Source organism: Colobus angolensis, unplaced genomic scaffold (assembly GCF_000951035.1).
Source record: "Colobus angolensis palliatus isolate OR3802 unplaced genomic scaffold, Cang.pa_1.0 Scaffold7, whole genome shotgun sequence".
Classification (NCBI taxonomy): Eukaryota; Metazoa; Chordata; class Mammalia; order Primates; family Cercopithecidae; genus Colobus; species Colobus angolensis.
The window spans coordinates 19,664,817-19,680,426 of record NW_012120709.1 but is presented as its reverse complement, the minus strand read 5'-3'; the positions used below and the strand labels follow the sequence as shown (position 1 = coordinate 19,680,426).

The following is a 15,610-nucleotide window of genomic DNA, read 5'->3' as shown; positions in this document are numbered from 1 at the left end:
GAAGGTTCAATAAGTGGCAACTGAAGAGAGGGCAAGGAGGGGTGAGAAGAACCACAAGGAGCAATAAGAAGGAGTCCAAGTGACTTGGAGTCTTAACGACTGGGAGAATGGTGTTAGTATTAACTCAAATGAAGAAATCAGGCAAGGAACTGAATGGGGGCTCTGGGGTGGGCTCAGGATGGGAAGGAGATGAGTTGAGATGAGTCCATTTTCCAAATGTTTTGGGTAATGCAAGAAAACACAAGCATTCCAAAGCTAAGTTAAATGTTAAAACATTAGAGAAAATTGAATTTTCCCAATTTAAAACAATTATGCTCTGAAATTGCTGAACTTTGTGTGGAAGAGAAAAGATAACACTGCACAAATGTAACTTATTTCATGAATAAAGGAAAAGGCCAGGCTACGGAAACAAACAAATGAACCAAAAAACCCCAAGAGAATGATAGCTAGTTTTTGAAAAGACTACATTTACTTTATATTCAAATTCATATAGTAACCCTAAGTAGGCGAATAAACGACTGCCTATATATATTCTCCATGTTGAGGTCTTTGATGCTGTTTTAATAAACAGAAAACAATAACAGAACTATACACTTTTTGTTACAAATGCCTGCTTCTACATAAAATCACCTACATAGTTCAAATATTTGCCTAAAGGTAATGCATACTAACAGCCTGTTTAGCAAATCCTTTTTTGATGGATACAGGCACATCTCAATCCAATTTGGCCAAATGTTCATAGATTTCAGTTGATGGAGTCCACATGAATGAGGTTAAACCTCATAGGTTTTCCTATTGTGTCTTCCTCAATAGATATGATTTTCAAGAATATTACAACTTGTATTGGAAGGAATATGTGCTAAGTGCCATTGACAGGGAAGTTTTAGAGGGCAAAGTAAAATAAAAAAGAAACATGAAAAACAAAAAAGGCTAATAAAATAAAATAAAATAAAGGTAAAATAAGAGCTGAATCTCTATATTGTAAAAGTCACAGAATAAAAAAATTAAAAAAAAAAATTCAGCCATACAACTGAATCCGCTAAACTCAACAGTTGTTTTGAGGTCCGGAGACAATCTCAGGAAGGTTGAATTTGGGGCCTCTTAAAATCTTGTCAGACTCTGAGATCTGGACAATGTTTTGCTGACCTTCTCCTGACCTGCGGTACTTTGTCATGGCAGCCAAAGGTTAACAGAAGACAGGCAAAGGTCAGTTGCTATCTATTAGTATTTGGCCTTGGAGGCTCCATTTCCCAGATGGCTACAGAAGGTGCATTGTATGACTCCTTAGAAAAAAGGCAAACCATATTCTTATTAAAACATGATCATGGCTAATTTTGTAGAGTCTACAGAGTGCTGTGGGAAGGAAGGCAAGCTTCCCACTGATAACTTAATTCTCTATTACTCTAGAAGCAGTGCTACTGTCAGAACTAATTCAGAAAGCTCAGAATGCCACCTTAGAAGAAGACAGTGATATACATAATTTATTGTCTAAATTGGGACTCTCTTGAGAGTGACATGAAAGGCTCTAAATAATTGCACCAGGACAAAGGGCATTAGTAGGCCAACAGGGACAAATGCTGGGCACCCTACTGAAAAGATTTCCTCCCTCTGCATTCCAGCATCTAGAGGAATCTCTCCAGGTTTCATCTTCCTATACTCCCCGCCCTCTATTAATTAACCTCTCTTATGAGTTCTTGACTTTTGGATCTCTGTTGTATTCTCTACCTGCCTCCATGATCCTTAGTGCCTCAGACTGTTCTACTGCACCTTTCCCCATATTTCCTCCTGTGAGTTTTCCAAGAATGCTTTCCACTAAGAGGCAGCCTTGTCTACTCCCACTCCAGTTCATGCTCCTACAACCCGAAGAAGAGCCCTGAGGCCCCTGCGTCCCTGAACAAAGAGGTTGGACACTAGGCTATGGGGCATGACCACGTGCACCTTCTTTCAGGCTGCTGCTTGTCCTTTGCTGTAACCCTCAGGGGCTGCTTGAGACACAGGGCTCCTAGCCACTGGTGAACTTGCCTCAGCCACAGAAGCATGAGACCTCAAGAGCATTTACATGAGCATCAAAGGAATCAATATAGACAAAACTTCCTCAGAGGCATGCATGTGGACAGCAGTAATGAGAATTCACTGCCAAATTTAAAGGACGAGAGGATGCACCTACTTAGTAAAAGGAGCATCTAGCTAATAACTAAGGCAACATGTGCTAGAACATGTCTTTTTCTTAGGAAAGAGTGATGCCACTTAGATACAAATGATGTCATAAAGTCCCTAATTGAGATATGTCCCGTACATACTGATGGACATCCCTTCTTGAAGCCACAGGACTTCTGGGCTTTTCTTTACTATCTAAGCTACAGGCTTCCTCCCTTTCCTACATCATTGCTGTAGACTCTACTCCCACTTAGGGAACCTGCCCCATTTCTCCCCTAGCAATGGTCCACGATGGCAAGTTGGAAGGGGATGGAGAGGGAATAAAAAGGTGGAAGAAGACAGAGCCCTAACCAGCTGGTCCCCCCAGGTGGCTCCCTAGCCCTGTATTAGTCTCTTCAACCAATGGGGAGGCCAGTGGAGGAGGAGAGAAAGGAGGATGAGAAGGGGAGGTGGATGGGAAAAGGTGGTGGAGAGGAGGCACCAGGTTCCCTCAGGGAGACTGTACGAAAGCTCCTCAGACTATGACAGGGGAGGATTCCCATTCTGAGTGGACTCAGTCTCTACAAGTCTGTGATTCCTGCCCTGTCTCTTCAGGAGCCCGGCCACCTCTTCTCTGTTTGTCCCACTATGCGCCCTATTCTTCCAGCTGCAGTTTTGGGAAAGAAATTGTGAAATGTGTGAGTGTGTGTGTGTGTGTGTGTGTGTGTGTGTGACGAAGAGGGGTGTATGTGTCCAAGGTGGGGGGTGGGAAGACAAATCTTGTCTTAGCAGTTTCCCCGCCCTACTCTCCCTGCCTCATGACCTCCTCCCATTGACCTGACCCACTCTCTTCCCTCTACCATGGTCCCACATGGCCCTGCACTCACTGCTCCAGGGCAGCCATCACCACCAGAGAGGCCTGGAAGAGAAGCCGAGATCTGTTCATGCCCAGCCAAGTTGGGACTGAGTTGCTTTTACAGAGAAACCATGAGCTACCTGGTGGTGCAGGCAGAGTGCACTAATTCTAGTTTTGCCAGATACTCCCTGTATAATTCAGACACAATATGTGTTCTGTTGGGTTTTGTGGAGTTAACAACCATCACTGTTAGATTAGAGAAGGGACTTAGGAGCCACCTGCCTCGGTCTGAATCCAGAGGCACCTCATCCCTCTGTGATCAGGTTCCTCCTTCGTAAAATGGGGATAATAATAAAATCTATATCACAGGGGAGTGATGAGGATTAAAAGAGTTAACTTACAGATAGCACTTCACAGAGTGCTTGGCACATTATAGGTGTTCTGTTTGTGTTTGATATTATTATTATTATTACTTTACGGAGTTAAAGTCTAAAATAATTTCCTAAAGACAGGTGATGATCATGTCTCCAGGCTTATCTCCCTGCCACATATGTATGTTTGCTTCATCACATAGAACTAATGACAGTTCCTCCATTTATTCCATCTAGTGCCTACTGGATGCGGGCTACTATTTCAGGTGCTGGGGATGTATCTGTGAGTAAAACACACACAGCCTCTGTCCACAAGAAGCTCCCATTCAACACAGCCTGTGCTTTTCTTGTCTCTGTGCCTGTGCCCAGGCTGCCTAAAATTCTCATCCACTCGTTCAGCTGGGTAATTCCTACTTATGAAATATTACCTTTTAATAACTTTTCTAACTTACATCACACAGGACCAGAGAACTTGCTTCCTACAAAACACTGTGCATATTGCTATTATGAAGTCATAATAATGTATTGTCGTTTCAAATTTCAGCATTGACTATCTACATTAGCCTGTGAACCTATTGATGAGAACAGAGTCCATGTTATTCATCTTCTAAACTTGGCAATGACTGAGTCCATAGCAGTCACTCAAATGTTGCTGACTGACACTGACTATTGTAACGTTTATGCTTATCCATTTATCTCCCTCTTTGTGCTTCCCAGGGTCAAGGGATGATATCCTACTCATCTCTGTAGCCCCTCTATCCAGCAACAATGGTGGTCAATACACATTTATTAAATGAAGGGATGAACAAATGCATCTATCTTTTTCTATAATATGGAAAAACTTACTAAAACCATAGTGACTGGGGAAGATCAGTCTGAATTCAAGAAAAGACTTTCAAGAATACTTTTTATGAAATTTAGCTTTCACTCTCAAATATATACAGTTAACTTGAACCAAACTGATAGCCTGTTTCTAAACCCAGCTGTTTACTACTGAATAACTAGCAGATCATTTGCATATAAAGTCTTGATTTTCAAAGGTCTGTGTTTATGAACAGTTCTCCTGATCAGGCTGTATAAGCAGGTCCCAACCCTGATTCCTGAGTGCACATTTTAACGATCTGGGGGCTCCATGCACCAGAGCTGCCCCTCAGACTGGCACCTCCTCAGCAGCGCTGTCTACAGTAGACCAGTTTATCTGTGTGTTTTGTTTTTTTTTTTTTTTGAGACAGAGTCTCACTCTGTTGCTCAGGCTGGAGCACAGTGGCACGATCTGGTCTCACTGCAAGCTCCACCTCCTGGGTTCACGCCATTCTCCTACCTCAGCCTCCCAAGTAGCTGGGACTACAGGCGCCAGCCACCACACCCGGCTAAGTTGTTTGTATTTTTAGTAGAGACGGGGTTTCACCGTGTTAGCCAGGATGGTCTCAATCTCCTGACCTCGTGATCCGCCCGCCTTGGCCTCCCAGAGTGCTGGGATTACAGGCGTGAGCCACCGCGCCCGGCCCTTATCTGTGTTTTCTAAACAGATGTGCGGAGAGACTTGAGGGCCATTCAGTTAAACATTTTTCTGCAACCAATTCTTTTTTCAAGATCAGGTCAAAATGCCTTTCAGTTCTGAAATGAATGGAAGTTTCCTGAGTTTATGAAGATGAAGTGAGCAGGGATGTAGGGGCTCTTCTATGACACTGTTTCACACAGGCCAGGGAAGGAGGCAAACAAGGCAAAGTAGCCAGCCTGTCGGCCACTAAAGTTACCAAGGGCCTATGCCAAGTCTGGCACCGTTTGGAGTCGCAGGGATAATGCCGTGTATGACAGCCAGGGTTCTGCTATCTTGAAGTTTACACACTAGTAGAGGTAGGAGACAGACAATCCCCAAAACAAATATGCAAATGACATCTGTTCAGGTACTGTTGAGTACAGAGAAGAACATCCAGTAAGAGTCACGAGAGAGAGATGAGTGGAGGTGGGTGGGGGTGGTCACAGTGCAGGGGGAGCTGAGTTAGCCAGGGCAGTGAAGGAAGGAGCCACTGAGAAGGTGAGTTTGAGTTAAGATCTGAATGGTGGATCAGAAAAAGGCAGTTCAGAGTGGATCAGAGGGAAAGATACTCCAAGCAGAAGGGATACCAAGGGCAATGACCCTGAGATGAGGAACAAGCTTGGTATGTCTGAGTGACATGAAGAAGGCCTGTGTGGTCGCAGAACTTTGCATGTGCAGCAAAGTGAAAGAGATGAGGCTGGAGAAGAAGGTAGGGGCTAGTTCATGTCTGGTCTCGTAGGCCATTGCAGGGAGTCTGGCTTTTATTCTGGTTGCCATAGGGAGCCACTGGAGGCTTTCAAACCGATGAGTGGCATTTAGGTCATTTTGGCTACTGTGAACAGAAGGGAATGAAGTGGACCAATAGGGAGAGTCAGGGAGGCCAGGTATGAGACCGTCCCACTGCCCAGGTGAGGATGATGGTGGCTTGGACTAGGGCTTAGGTGGTGGAACTGGCAAGAAATGGGTACACTGGGTTATGTTCTGAGGGAGAGTGCCCAGGGTCTTACTGATGGACTGAATGTGCAGAGGGAGAGGAATCGTGGCAGAGCAGTGACCTGGGCCCCCACGGCCCTTACCGAAGACTTTGAGGTGGATGGTCGCATCCTGCTCGCCAGCCTTGTTCTCAGCAATGCAGATGTACTCAGCCTCGTCGTTCTTATCCACCTTTTTGATGGTCAGCTGGGAACTATCATCGCTGAAAATGTACTTCTCGTCATCTTCCTCTTGCTCTATCTGTTCCCCATCCCTGGAGTGTGTAGAAATGCAAAGTAGCATGATTTCAACCACAGAAGTAAGACGTTTATTTTTAATTAGGTTCCATAGAATGCAGACTGAGTCAATGGGAAAGACTCCTCAGTCTTCACAAAAAGTTAAGGCACCAAGTTGAACGTCCACAATCACCCTTTATTCCTCTATTCCATCCTCTGACTATCCAAGAGCTGCAACCGTGCCCGCAAAGGTTTAAAAGTGGGCTCCTAAGACCACACCCTCTGGCTCTGACTCTGCCCCCACAAGGCTGAAATTGAAGGAATAATCAATGCACAAGCAAGAGACTCTTATAGAAAAGAGTCCATTCTTCTCCTGGGGTTGATATTCCTAAGAAGCCCACATCCATTTCACTGAGACACTAACATGGAGCAGACTTCATGATGCCCCATTCTCCTCTAGTCCATGATAAAAGGCAGGAGCGAGTTTCTTACTTTGTCCAGCTCATGGTGGGTTCCGGGAAGCCTTCAGCATCACACACCAGGGTGACGGACTGGCCGAGGTTGGCGGTGGCATTCACAATGTTCTGCCTGGCCTGGATGGTGGGTGGCACTGAAGGAAAAAAGGGTGTCATGGGGTGGTTGTGAAAATTTGGAAGAACCCAATGGCCTGGAGAAGAGACACCGCTCCAGGTCAAGAGTTCTCAGCCTGTGGGACAAACGACCTGTGCGGCTACAGAGTTAGTGTCAGGAATCGAAATTCATGTATGTACTAAATAACTTCTGTAAACTGAATAGACAGTTCTCCTACAAACATGCATTTTTTTGTTTTTCATTAATTGAGAAGCTATAATAATATATTTTATTCATGTTAAGATGGTATTTAATTTACAGTTGCTATTTTTCATTATGCATTTTCTCAGTCAATGCATACTAAATTTAATAACTACTAGAGTCAGAGGAACTCGATGTTAAAAAGCGGCTCTTCATACTGGAAAAAGTTGGACATTACTGCTCCCAGTGGTTACATGGTTAACACCAATTTGAATGCATCAGCTACAAAAAAGAGTGCCAGTTGTCTGGGACTGTGATAAACAACCTTGCACAAAACTGTTTTTTACCAAAGGGATGAGAGGGGGAGAGTTTGGCAAAAACAAAAAAAAAAATGTGTCAATAGTCAAAACAATTCAACCCTGATTTACTTATTTTCTTAGTACTGACATTATAATTTCCTGTAAACGTCTTGTAAATGTCAGATCAATTCCATGGGTGTGTTTATTTGATACTGCAAATTAAGATTAATAAGCCTATGGACCACGATGCTGACTATTCTGAGGCCTGAGCTGACTGTAATATTTTCTTTAAACATTTAAGCAGAGGACTAACTTCACAATTATGGTAACATCAAGGACAATGAGGATTAATAGGTAAGGGAAGGTTTTTAGTACTGCAGAACAGTGAAGGACATTCAATTGCTGCATTAAAATCCCCCATGGTTGAGGGAAGATCCAACAGGCAAGTATATTTAAAAAAAAAAAAAAAAAAGAAATCTAGATGTTAAGGTGGGGAGGGGATTTAGCTGAGAGGGATGATTGAGTCAGGACAGGATTTAGTTTACAGACCAAAGAGGAAGTTAAGAGAATGATTTTGGAGAACCAAGGTTGTAGCAATGCACATAGCAGGAAGAACAGGATCTCCTCACCATTCACAACGACCTGAATGTCCTTGAAGTTGATCTCCCCCCGTGCCAGGATTCTGCCCTCACAGCGATAAGTGCCCTCATCTGTTTTCTTGATGCCCCGGATCTGCAGGTAGTTGTTGGACAGGACTATGAATCGGACTAGAAGAGATAAGAGGCAGGTTCATCCAAGAATCAGTCAGAGAGCTCTGGTATCTGCAGACAGGTGGCTGAGTCTCTTTCCTGTTTCCTAACTTCAGTCTTATAAGGTGGGGTTTTAAGCCCAAATAAGAAAATGTGTCCCTGGCTTTGAAATACAGCCAAGAGTAAATGTCTATTAGAAATTTGTCTTTCGTACTGGAGAGAAAATCAAGTACCTAAGCATACCAGCTTTGGATATACATCTGTTCAGGACCCAGAAACTGCATGAGGGCTCGGGCACACGTGAATCTGAGTTTGGACTGGAATGCCTCAGGGGCTGGTACAGGTGAAAAAGCTAGGGAACTTGGTGCCCTGGGGAAAAGGCAGCTGCCAGGAAATTCAGGTCTCACCATCTTTTTTCAGGATGACATCTCGGCCTTTGTGTTTCCAGATGATGGTCGGCGGGAGGGAGCTGACCACATCACACACAATCACCGCATCTTCCCCCTCCCGGAACTCCTGTGGGGTTGGCGCATTCTTGAACATGAGTTTCTCTGGAAAATGAGCAGAAGAGTGAGGGAAAACAGCTGCTTCTCCCACAAAGATCCCCTTTCACCAGAGCCATGCTACCTGGACTTGACTCCTGGGCAAATCTCGCTCCTGGTGTACAGTTGTATAAGAGGGGCACCCTCACAGACGTCAGGCAGAGCAGCTGGCCCAAGCATAGGTTGCCAATGCTTGGCAACCAATATCTGCTCACTGAGTGCTAAATTTATCACATTTTGTGCAGAAAAGGGTCTACAGAACGAAAGAAATGTCTTCACCAAGGGTTCCTGGTCATGCAGGATGATGCCAGTGAAGCACAGGTTATAGGTAGAATGAACTGGTGGAACATCCATTCCACAACGAATAGTAAGAGTCATCGGTCCTTTTCTTGTCTCCCACTCGAGCTCCCAGCCCCACCCCAACTTTCTACAGCAGAGAGAATGCTGATGAAAAGAATAGAAAAAAAACATATTTAATGGCAATAAATACCGTACTATCAACACTGTTCCATTAGCTGTCACCCACCATTACTCCAACCACCGGGATGGATGTGTGATATTAATAACAACGTAACAAGATGCCACCCTCAGATGGGGTTTCAGAGGTAATAGGAACTGCCTGCTCTGAGTGGTGAGTGTTCAGATAATGACCCCCCACCCCACTGAGCCCTGGGCTCCATTAAGAGCAGGGGAGAGGGAAATAAGAAGAGAGAAGAGCCCAAACTGTAGAACAGTCAGCCAACATTTGGGGAAGGGATGGAGAAACCCGTAACTGCCCTTTGGGAACTGTGTAATTTGAAGTTTGAGAATGAATGCCTGTGGGGGACTAGCTGCAACCAGTGTGAACCACGGTTGTGAGTTCTGGGTTGGCCAAGGTCAGAAAAGACTTAGGGAGAGAGAATGGGACTGGTTAGGCCCTCAGCTGGTCCCTCTATCATCATTTCCACCTTTCTACTACCCACGTGTCTCCTTGGCAAGGAGAGGCCAGAGAATGCAGAAGAAGAAGGAGGCTCTTACGAAATATCTTCACGTTGACAGTGGCCTCTGACTCACTGCCATCCTCGCCCGTAACCACACACTTGTAAATGCCGGCGTCGTCAATGTTGGCATTATAGATGGTGAGGGTGGAGGAGGAATCATCATTCCACACCACTGAGATCCGCTGCTGGTTTGGGGTGAGCTTTTCTCCATTGGGGGAGAACCAGGAGATGTCTTTATCTTTGGCATCTCCTGCCACTAAAGAGGAAGAGATTATTTTTAAGCTACTGAAGTTGAAAAGACTAAGTCCCCTCCAGAATGACAGTGGCTGATCAGTACGAGTTACTGAACAACAGATCAGTCAAGTCTTGAACATCAGGGAGGGGCGAGTATGGCTGCTAGAATGACAGCAGCCCTTCTTCGACTTCTGCATTTAACTATTATATACTCAACATCTCTTACAATATTCGGAAAGAACTCAACAACCACTTGTGCTAGTTGTTATCATGATCCTATCCCTAATGATGGAAGAGAAGAGATATTTGTTGAGAACATACTGTGTGCTGGGCAGTAAGCTAGGAACACACATGCCTCACAGAATGGGTAACCAAGGGAATTCGTGTATTTAGGATTTGGGCTCCAGAGCCTAACTGGTCTGAGTCGACTGATCAGCTTGTTTTCTAAGCGTTGGATAATGGGTCTCCTGAGCTGAAGGTGAGAAATACTGGCTAGTATAGGAGTGCAGATTCCAACCACTTTTTATTTTTTATATTTTTTTCCAGCCACGTTTATTCTAGCATCTGCCTGCACAAACTGGCATGACTGTCATTTCGGCACCCCCTGCTCAGACAAATTCATTTCCTTGCATGCTGCAAAGAAGGTGGCCAGAACCACCCATTCTTCCTTTCCCCAGGCACCAATGAGGAGGACTGCGGTGGCTGACCTGCCCCGGAACTGAGCTGGAACAGGGCTCTGACACTGACACTGCCCAGCACACTGAGCTGGAAGGGCGCTCAGATCCGGCAGAGGTGGCTGCGCTCCCTGCCTCTTTGCATGGGGCCCTGCCTCGTCACGTGGCACCCTTCTCAGCCCGCACCACCCAGCCCTGCACAGATGCTTAGTATGGAAATGAAGCAGTCTTCCTTTCAGGGCCCATCATGTTTTCAATAAATATCGCTATTTGCAAGATGTGCTGTGGGCTCCACGGCTGCGTCTCCAGATCATTGAAATTGCTGTAATGAAGGCAAAGCTGGAGTGAACACATCTGACAGCCACAAGCCACCTCGTCTGCGCAAATCATGACAGCATTTAAAGGCCCCTCCCTGCCAAAAGCTGCTTGCTGAATGTCACCGTTTATACCTAGCTCAGCCCTTTCCTGGTTCTTCCATGTTCTGAATCCCAGTCATGTCACATACAGAGAATCTGAAGCTTAACTTGAAGCCTTTTCCTCCACAGGACATTTTCTGGTAATTATCTGGGCTGTGGAAATGGGGCATGTTTTCTTTCTTTTTTTTTTTTGAGACGGAGTCTCGCTCTGTCACCCAGGCTGGAGTGCAGTGGCCCGATCTCAGCTCACTGCAAGCTCCGCCTCCCGGGTTTACGCCATTCTCCTTCCTCAGCCTCCCGAGTAGCTGGGACTACAGGCGCCCGCCACCACTCCCGGCTAGTTTTTTGTATTTTTTAGCAGAGACGGGGTTTCACCAGGTTAGCCAGGATGGTCTCGATCTCCTGACCTCGTGATCCGCCCGTCTCGGCCTCCCAAAGTGCTGGGGTTACAGGCTTGAGCCACCGCGCCCGGCCGGAAATGGGGCATGTTTTCTAAATGTAAAACAAGGTCACCAGGTCTGGCATATCTCCGAACTCTGGTGGGGACCATGGCACAGAATATTGATATTCACAATAGACCTGGTAAACCCAGGATATATGTCCTCACAACAAAAGCCATACCAGTATTCTATTTACCTACAGGCAAGTTTTAGACTTAGATTTTCAAGCTCTGGGGAATTCTAAGAAATAAGCCTTAAACAGATCCACCAAAGTATTATTTCTGAGCCAGTGCTGTTCTCCATTGTCATTTACAGAACTCTGAATGTATACAGAACAGGAGATGTGGGATGATTCACTATTCTGGAAGTTGTGCTGATTTTCTTAAGAAAACTCCTAGACTTCCTCTGTAGTCAAGGTGAAGTCTAGATGACGGATTTGCTATGTTGAGGCAGCCTTTTGCAAAAGGAAGGAAGAGGCCCTGGCTCTTAAATGGCCACACTATTAACCCCGTAATAGCGCAATGCCAAGAATTCTAGGTGTGGCGTGACCAGCCAGCTCACATGGCCTGGAGGCTCCTGCTCTACCGGGTGAGTTTCTGAAGCAAGTTCTAAAATGCAGCTGCGCACTGCGCACTTGCCTTGGCATAAGAAGAATTTGGACTCTCCAACGCTGATCTCCCCCTGGCTGGGAACAATATCCACCTGCAGAGAAGCTGAAAAAACAAAACAAAACCAAACAAAACAAAAACAAAGTCCAGTTCAAACATACATTCCAATTTTCAAGAATGAAACCCAGATCTTCCATTCAAAAACAGGCTTCCCAACTGACTTTAAGAGAGTGAAGGGAGGAGGTTGTGTGGGGTTTGAGAACTTGTGCCACCAACAGCCAGGGCCATGTGCTACCAGGCAGTGACACGGCCCAGACCATTCTCCTATGGAATGGCTATTTCCCACCAGAGAGTGCAAGGTACCCTGGGAGATTCCGGGTGATCTCTGCCCTAAATGTTTCCAACCCCTTGAGAAGACTTATGATCTTGCTCCAAAACAGTAGCATCCTGGGATTCACAGAAATGGTGACCCAACCAGTTCCTTCTGGATGTCATCTGAAGTGTCTCCACAGCTCTTTCAAGTGCAGGAAGCCTGCACTCCAGAATCAACCTCAGGGGTCTCCTGCCAGTTCCCCACGCCGTCCAGACACAATCACTAGGAGGGCTCACACTGATTTTGAAGTGGGGATGGTAAGGGTAAATGCTCACCTTCCCTCATGACTACAGGACCAACACGCCTCCTTCCATAATATCACCACCCCAATTAGTCAGACACCCTTTGGAAATTCTGTAGCCTGTGCCCTGCGGAATTCCCTGGGTCCCTTGGCTACCTTCCCCAAAGTTTTATTTGAACATCCATACGCTCTGTCATTCCACTGCACCGATAAGACAAAATACACTGTGCCAGATTTCACAGATCCCTGTGTTCATCTGCTCCTCGTTTATCTGCTGGGAGCAGATAACCATTCCTCATGAAAATAGAGTTTTGGGGTGGAAAAATGCTTTATTTCTTTGAATTCAACTTCTTTCTGCCTCTCCTCCTCTTAAGTAAACCCCAAATCTAAAGGCAAACAGGTATTTGGTTCAGTGCATGAGGCTTCTTCAGTCCAATAGGAGGGAGGGGCTTGAACAAAACAGGCCGGGGAATGGAGATTCAGTGAGCCCTTCCCTCCAACAGCCATTTTCTTTTCACAGTAGAATGGAGGCAATGCTCGTTGCCATGGTGACCGGCTCACAGGCAGAGCTGCCGCAGGTCTTGGTCTATGCTTATTTGATGGAGAGACTACAGTTGTCCTCAGCCGACTGCAGGGATTAGAGGGCCTGCTTGGGGCTGGGAAGCGGGTGCGGCCTTCCTAACCATGCCAGCAACAGACAAGGCAGGTCATGGAGAAACCCAGCAGAGCCTCTAGAGAGAAAGAGGTGATGTGGTGGAGACAGGGATGGAAAAGGGAAAGAGGAGGGCATAAGGGGAGAAATGGGGCCCCGGGCAGAGGCAGGGGGAAGATGCTGAGCTGTCCTCTGTGAAAATCAGAGGAGAAAACCCAGACTTCCAAAAACTGGTTTGGAAGAAATAGAGTAATGCAGGGCAGCTAGTTTCTCCCCCTCTCAGACCACCACTACCAGCTCCCTGAGGCTCAGGACTGAATTCTTGCCTGAGAGCAATAAAAGGTCTTCCCCTACCGCTCCACACACAGCTGTGCTGGAATTCTATGCCGCGGGGGTCACTGCGTGCAGGTGCAAGTGTGATTAGCTGTGCCTGCTTTCTCCTATCATTCTCCTTGGGATGGAGTTCAGGTGCCGCTTGATTCTACACTGTGAGAGCCCAAAGGGGTCTCAGATATCACCGCGTCCCGCCTCCTCATTTTCCAGATGAGGAAAAGGTGAAGTGACTTCCCTCTGGTCACTTCTAGTTAGGGCTAGCATGGCCCCAGAGTCCAGGCCTCCTGGCTCCAGGTAGGTGTTCTTTCCACGATGCAATGCTGCCCCTGCACAGAGGGCAAAACATTTCCATTAACTAGAATACACCATCTGGGGACCCCAAGTAACCCTTGGATTCACTATCCCTTAACAGAACACAGACAGCAAGTGAACTGATAGGGGCCCATCATATCGTGGGGAGCATGGAGCCTTACAAGAGAGCTGCAGGCCAGTGTTATCCATGCTGAGGCCAGCCAGGACCTTCCCTGTACTTCCTGTGGCTTTCATTCTCTGGGAAATACAGGCTTATGAAGCCCAGAAGCTGTGTCTATGCCATGGTCACCTAAGTCCTGATCTTTTCTGGAGTTCACTGGGGCATTCCTTAAAGAATGAGAAGCTGAGTCCCCCCGAGAAAGTCTGCTGGACCATATGCTGAGTATTAGCAGCCAGCTTCAACATATGGATCCTGTTACCCTCGTTCAGCCCTTACTGCTTTGAGAAGGATATTCTTATCCCAAGTGAAAAAACAGCCTTCATTTATTCAGCTCTTTTCAAACAGAACACGACTCTCAAGGGGCAGGAGAACACAGCAAGGCTGAGGAGTTTTCATATCCAAATGCAGCCAGGATCTATCTCTGGGCCATGAAGAGAAAAGGGAAACAAGGCTTTCAAAGGAATTCCCTGCTTAACAGGATCCCACGCACACATTTATCATCACAGAAGTTTTTAAAGGAAGAGATATCCATTTAGACGCCTGGCCTTTTGCACACATGGAAAAGCTAGTGATTTCTCCTTCGAAACACCAGAGACAAAGCTGGCCCAGAGGAACCCCAGGCTCTCTGGAAATCAACGCTTGGATGTTTTCCACTGTAGCACAATGGCTGATTATTCTTCCCCAAACATTAAGCGTTGAAATACTAGGTTTAATGATAGTAAGTGGAAATCCTGCTTTGATCTCAAAACTCCTTCCCTCCATTGCTTGCTGCCCGGTCCTTTCCTATTCTGTTACTACTTTCACTGTTCCCAATAAAAATTCCTACCTCAACTTTCACCTTTTATTTTCAGTTGCATATGTAAGTGAAATTTCACCACTAGGCATAACTCCACCTTAAAAGGCACTTATGTAAACATTTCTCACAGACAAAGTATCTCATCTCTTGCTTTCCATAAACACTCCTTGCGTAAATACTGCATCACTTAGCTGGATTCAAAGACACGCGCTTATGAACCTAGGTGTTGGGCTGGGCAGGACCCAGGGGCAGGGATGAGAGGTGCTTCCAACAGCGCTTCCCACGCCTCCAAGAAGCACTCATCCCCCAAGGTCTCTTTTGTAGACAGTTCACACTTTCCAGTTTCCAAAACACACTTCATTACTTCATCAAACTGTTCTGAGTGATAAAAAGGCCAATATTATTGTCTCCGCTGTATGAATGTGGAAATTGGGGCTCAGAGAAATACAATAACTTGCTCAGGGTCCCTTAGCTAATGAGCACTAAAACCAAGATTAAAAATCATATAATTCTAAGGCTTGAGCTCTTCCCCTAAACCCCTCAACTACTGTAACCTTCTGTCCATCTCCAAATAGGTTTATTATAACCTATTAGTTACCATTGACACTCTTTCCAAATCATGGGCTAGAAAGAGCACAGTCTTTGTACAAAGATCTAATATCAGTTGGGTGCAGTGGCTCACGCCTATAATCCTAGCACTTTGGGAGGCCGAGGCAGGCGGATTACAAGGTCAGGAGATCGAGACCATCCTGGTTAACATAGTGAAAACCCATCTCTACTAAAAACACAAAAAATGAGCTGGGTGTGGTGGCTCGCACCTGTAGTCCCAGCTACTCGGGAGGCTGAGGCAGGAGAATCACTTGAACCCGGGAGGCGGAGGTTGCAGTGAGCCGAGATCATGCCACTGCACTCCAGCCTG

At 46.0% G+C, this 15,610-nt stretch overlaps 1 protein-coding gene across 6 annotated transcripts in view; it reads right to left on the bottom strand.

Moving 5' to 3' along the window:
- The window catches only part of NCAM1 (neural cell adhesion molecule 1), a 314,204-nt gene that overhangs the window by 57,679 nt on the left and 240,915 nt on the right, over window positions 1-15,610 (bottom strand). For all 6 annotated transcript variants that reach the window (XM_011926756.1, XM_011926757.1, XM_011926758.1 and 3 more), the window contains exons 2-7: window positions 11,855-11,929; window positions 9,490-9,708; window positions 8,338-8,481; window positions 7,811-7,948; window positions 6,604-6,721; window positions 5,980-6,149 (exon numbers count right to left, since the gene is read on the bottom strand). In XM_011926756.1, coding sequence (XP_011782146.1) covers window positions 5,980-6,149; window positions 6,604-6,721; window positions 7,811-7,948; window positions 8,338-8,481; window positions 9,490-9,708; window positions 11,855-11,929 — 864 coding nt within the window. The remainder of the gene's footprint in view (window positions 1-5,979; window positions 6,150-6,603; window positions 6,722-7,810; window positions 7,949-8,337; window positions 8,482-9,489; window positions 9,709-11,854; window positions 11,930-15,610) is intronic.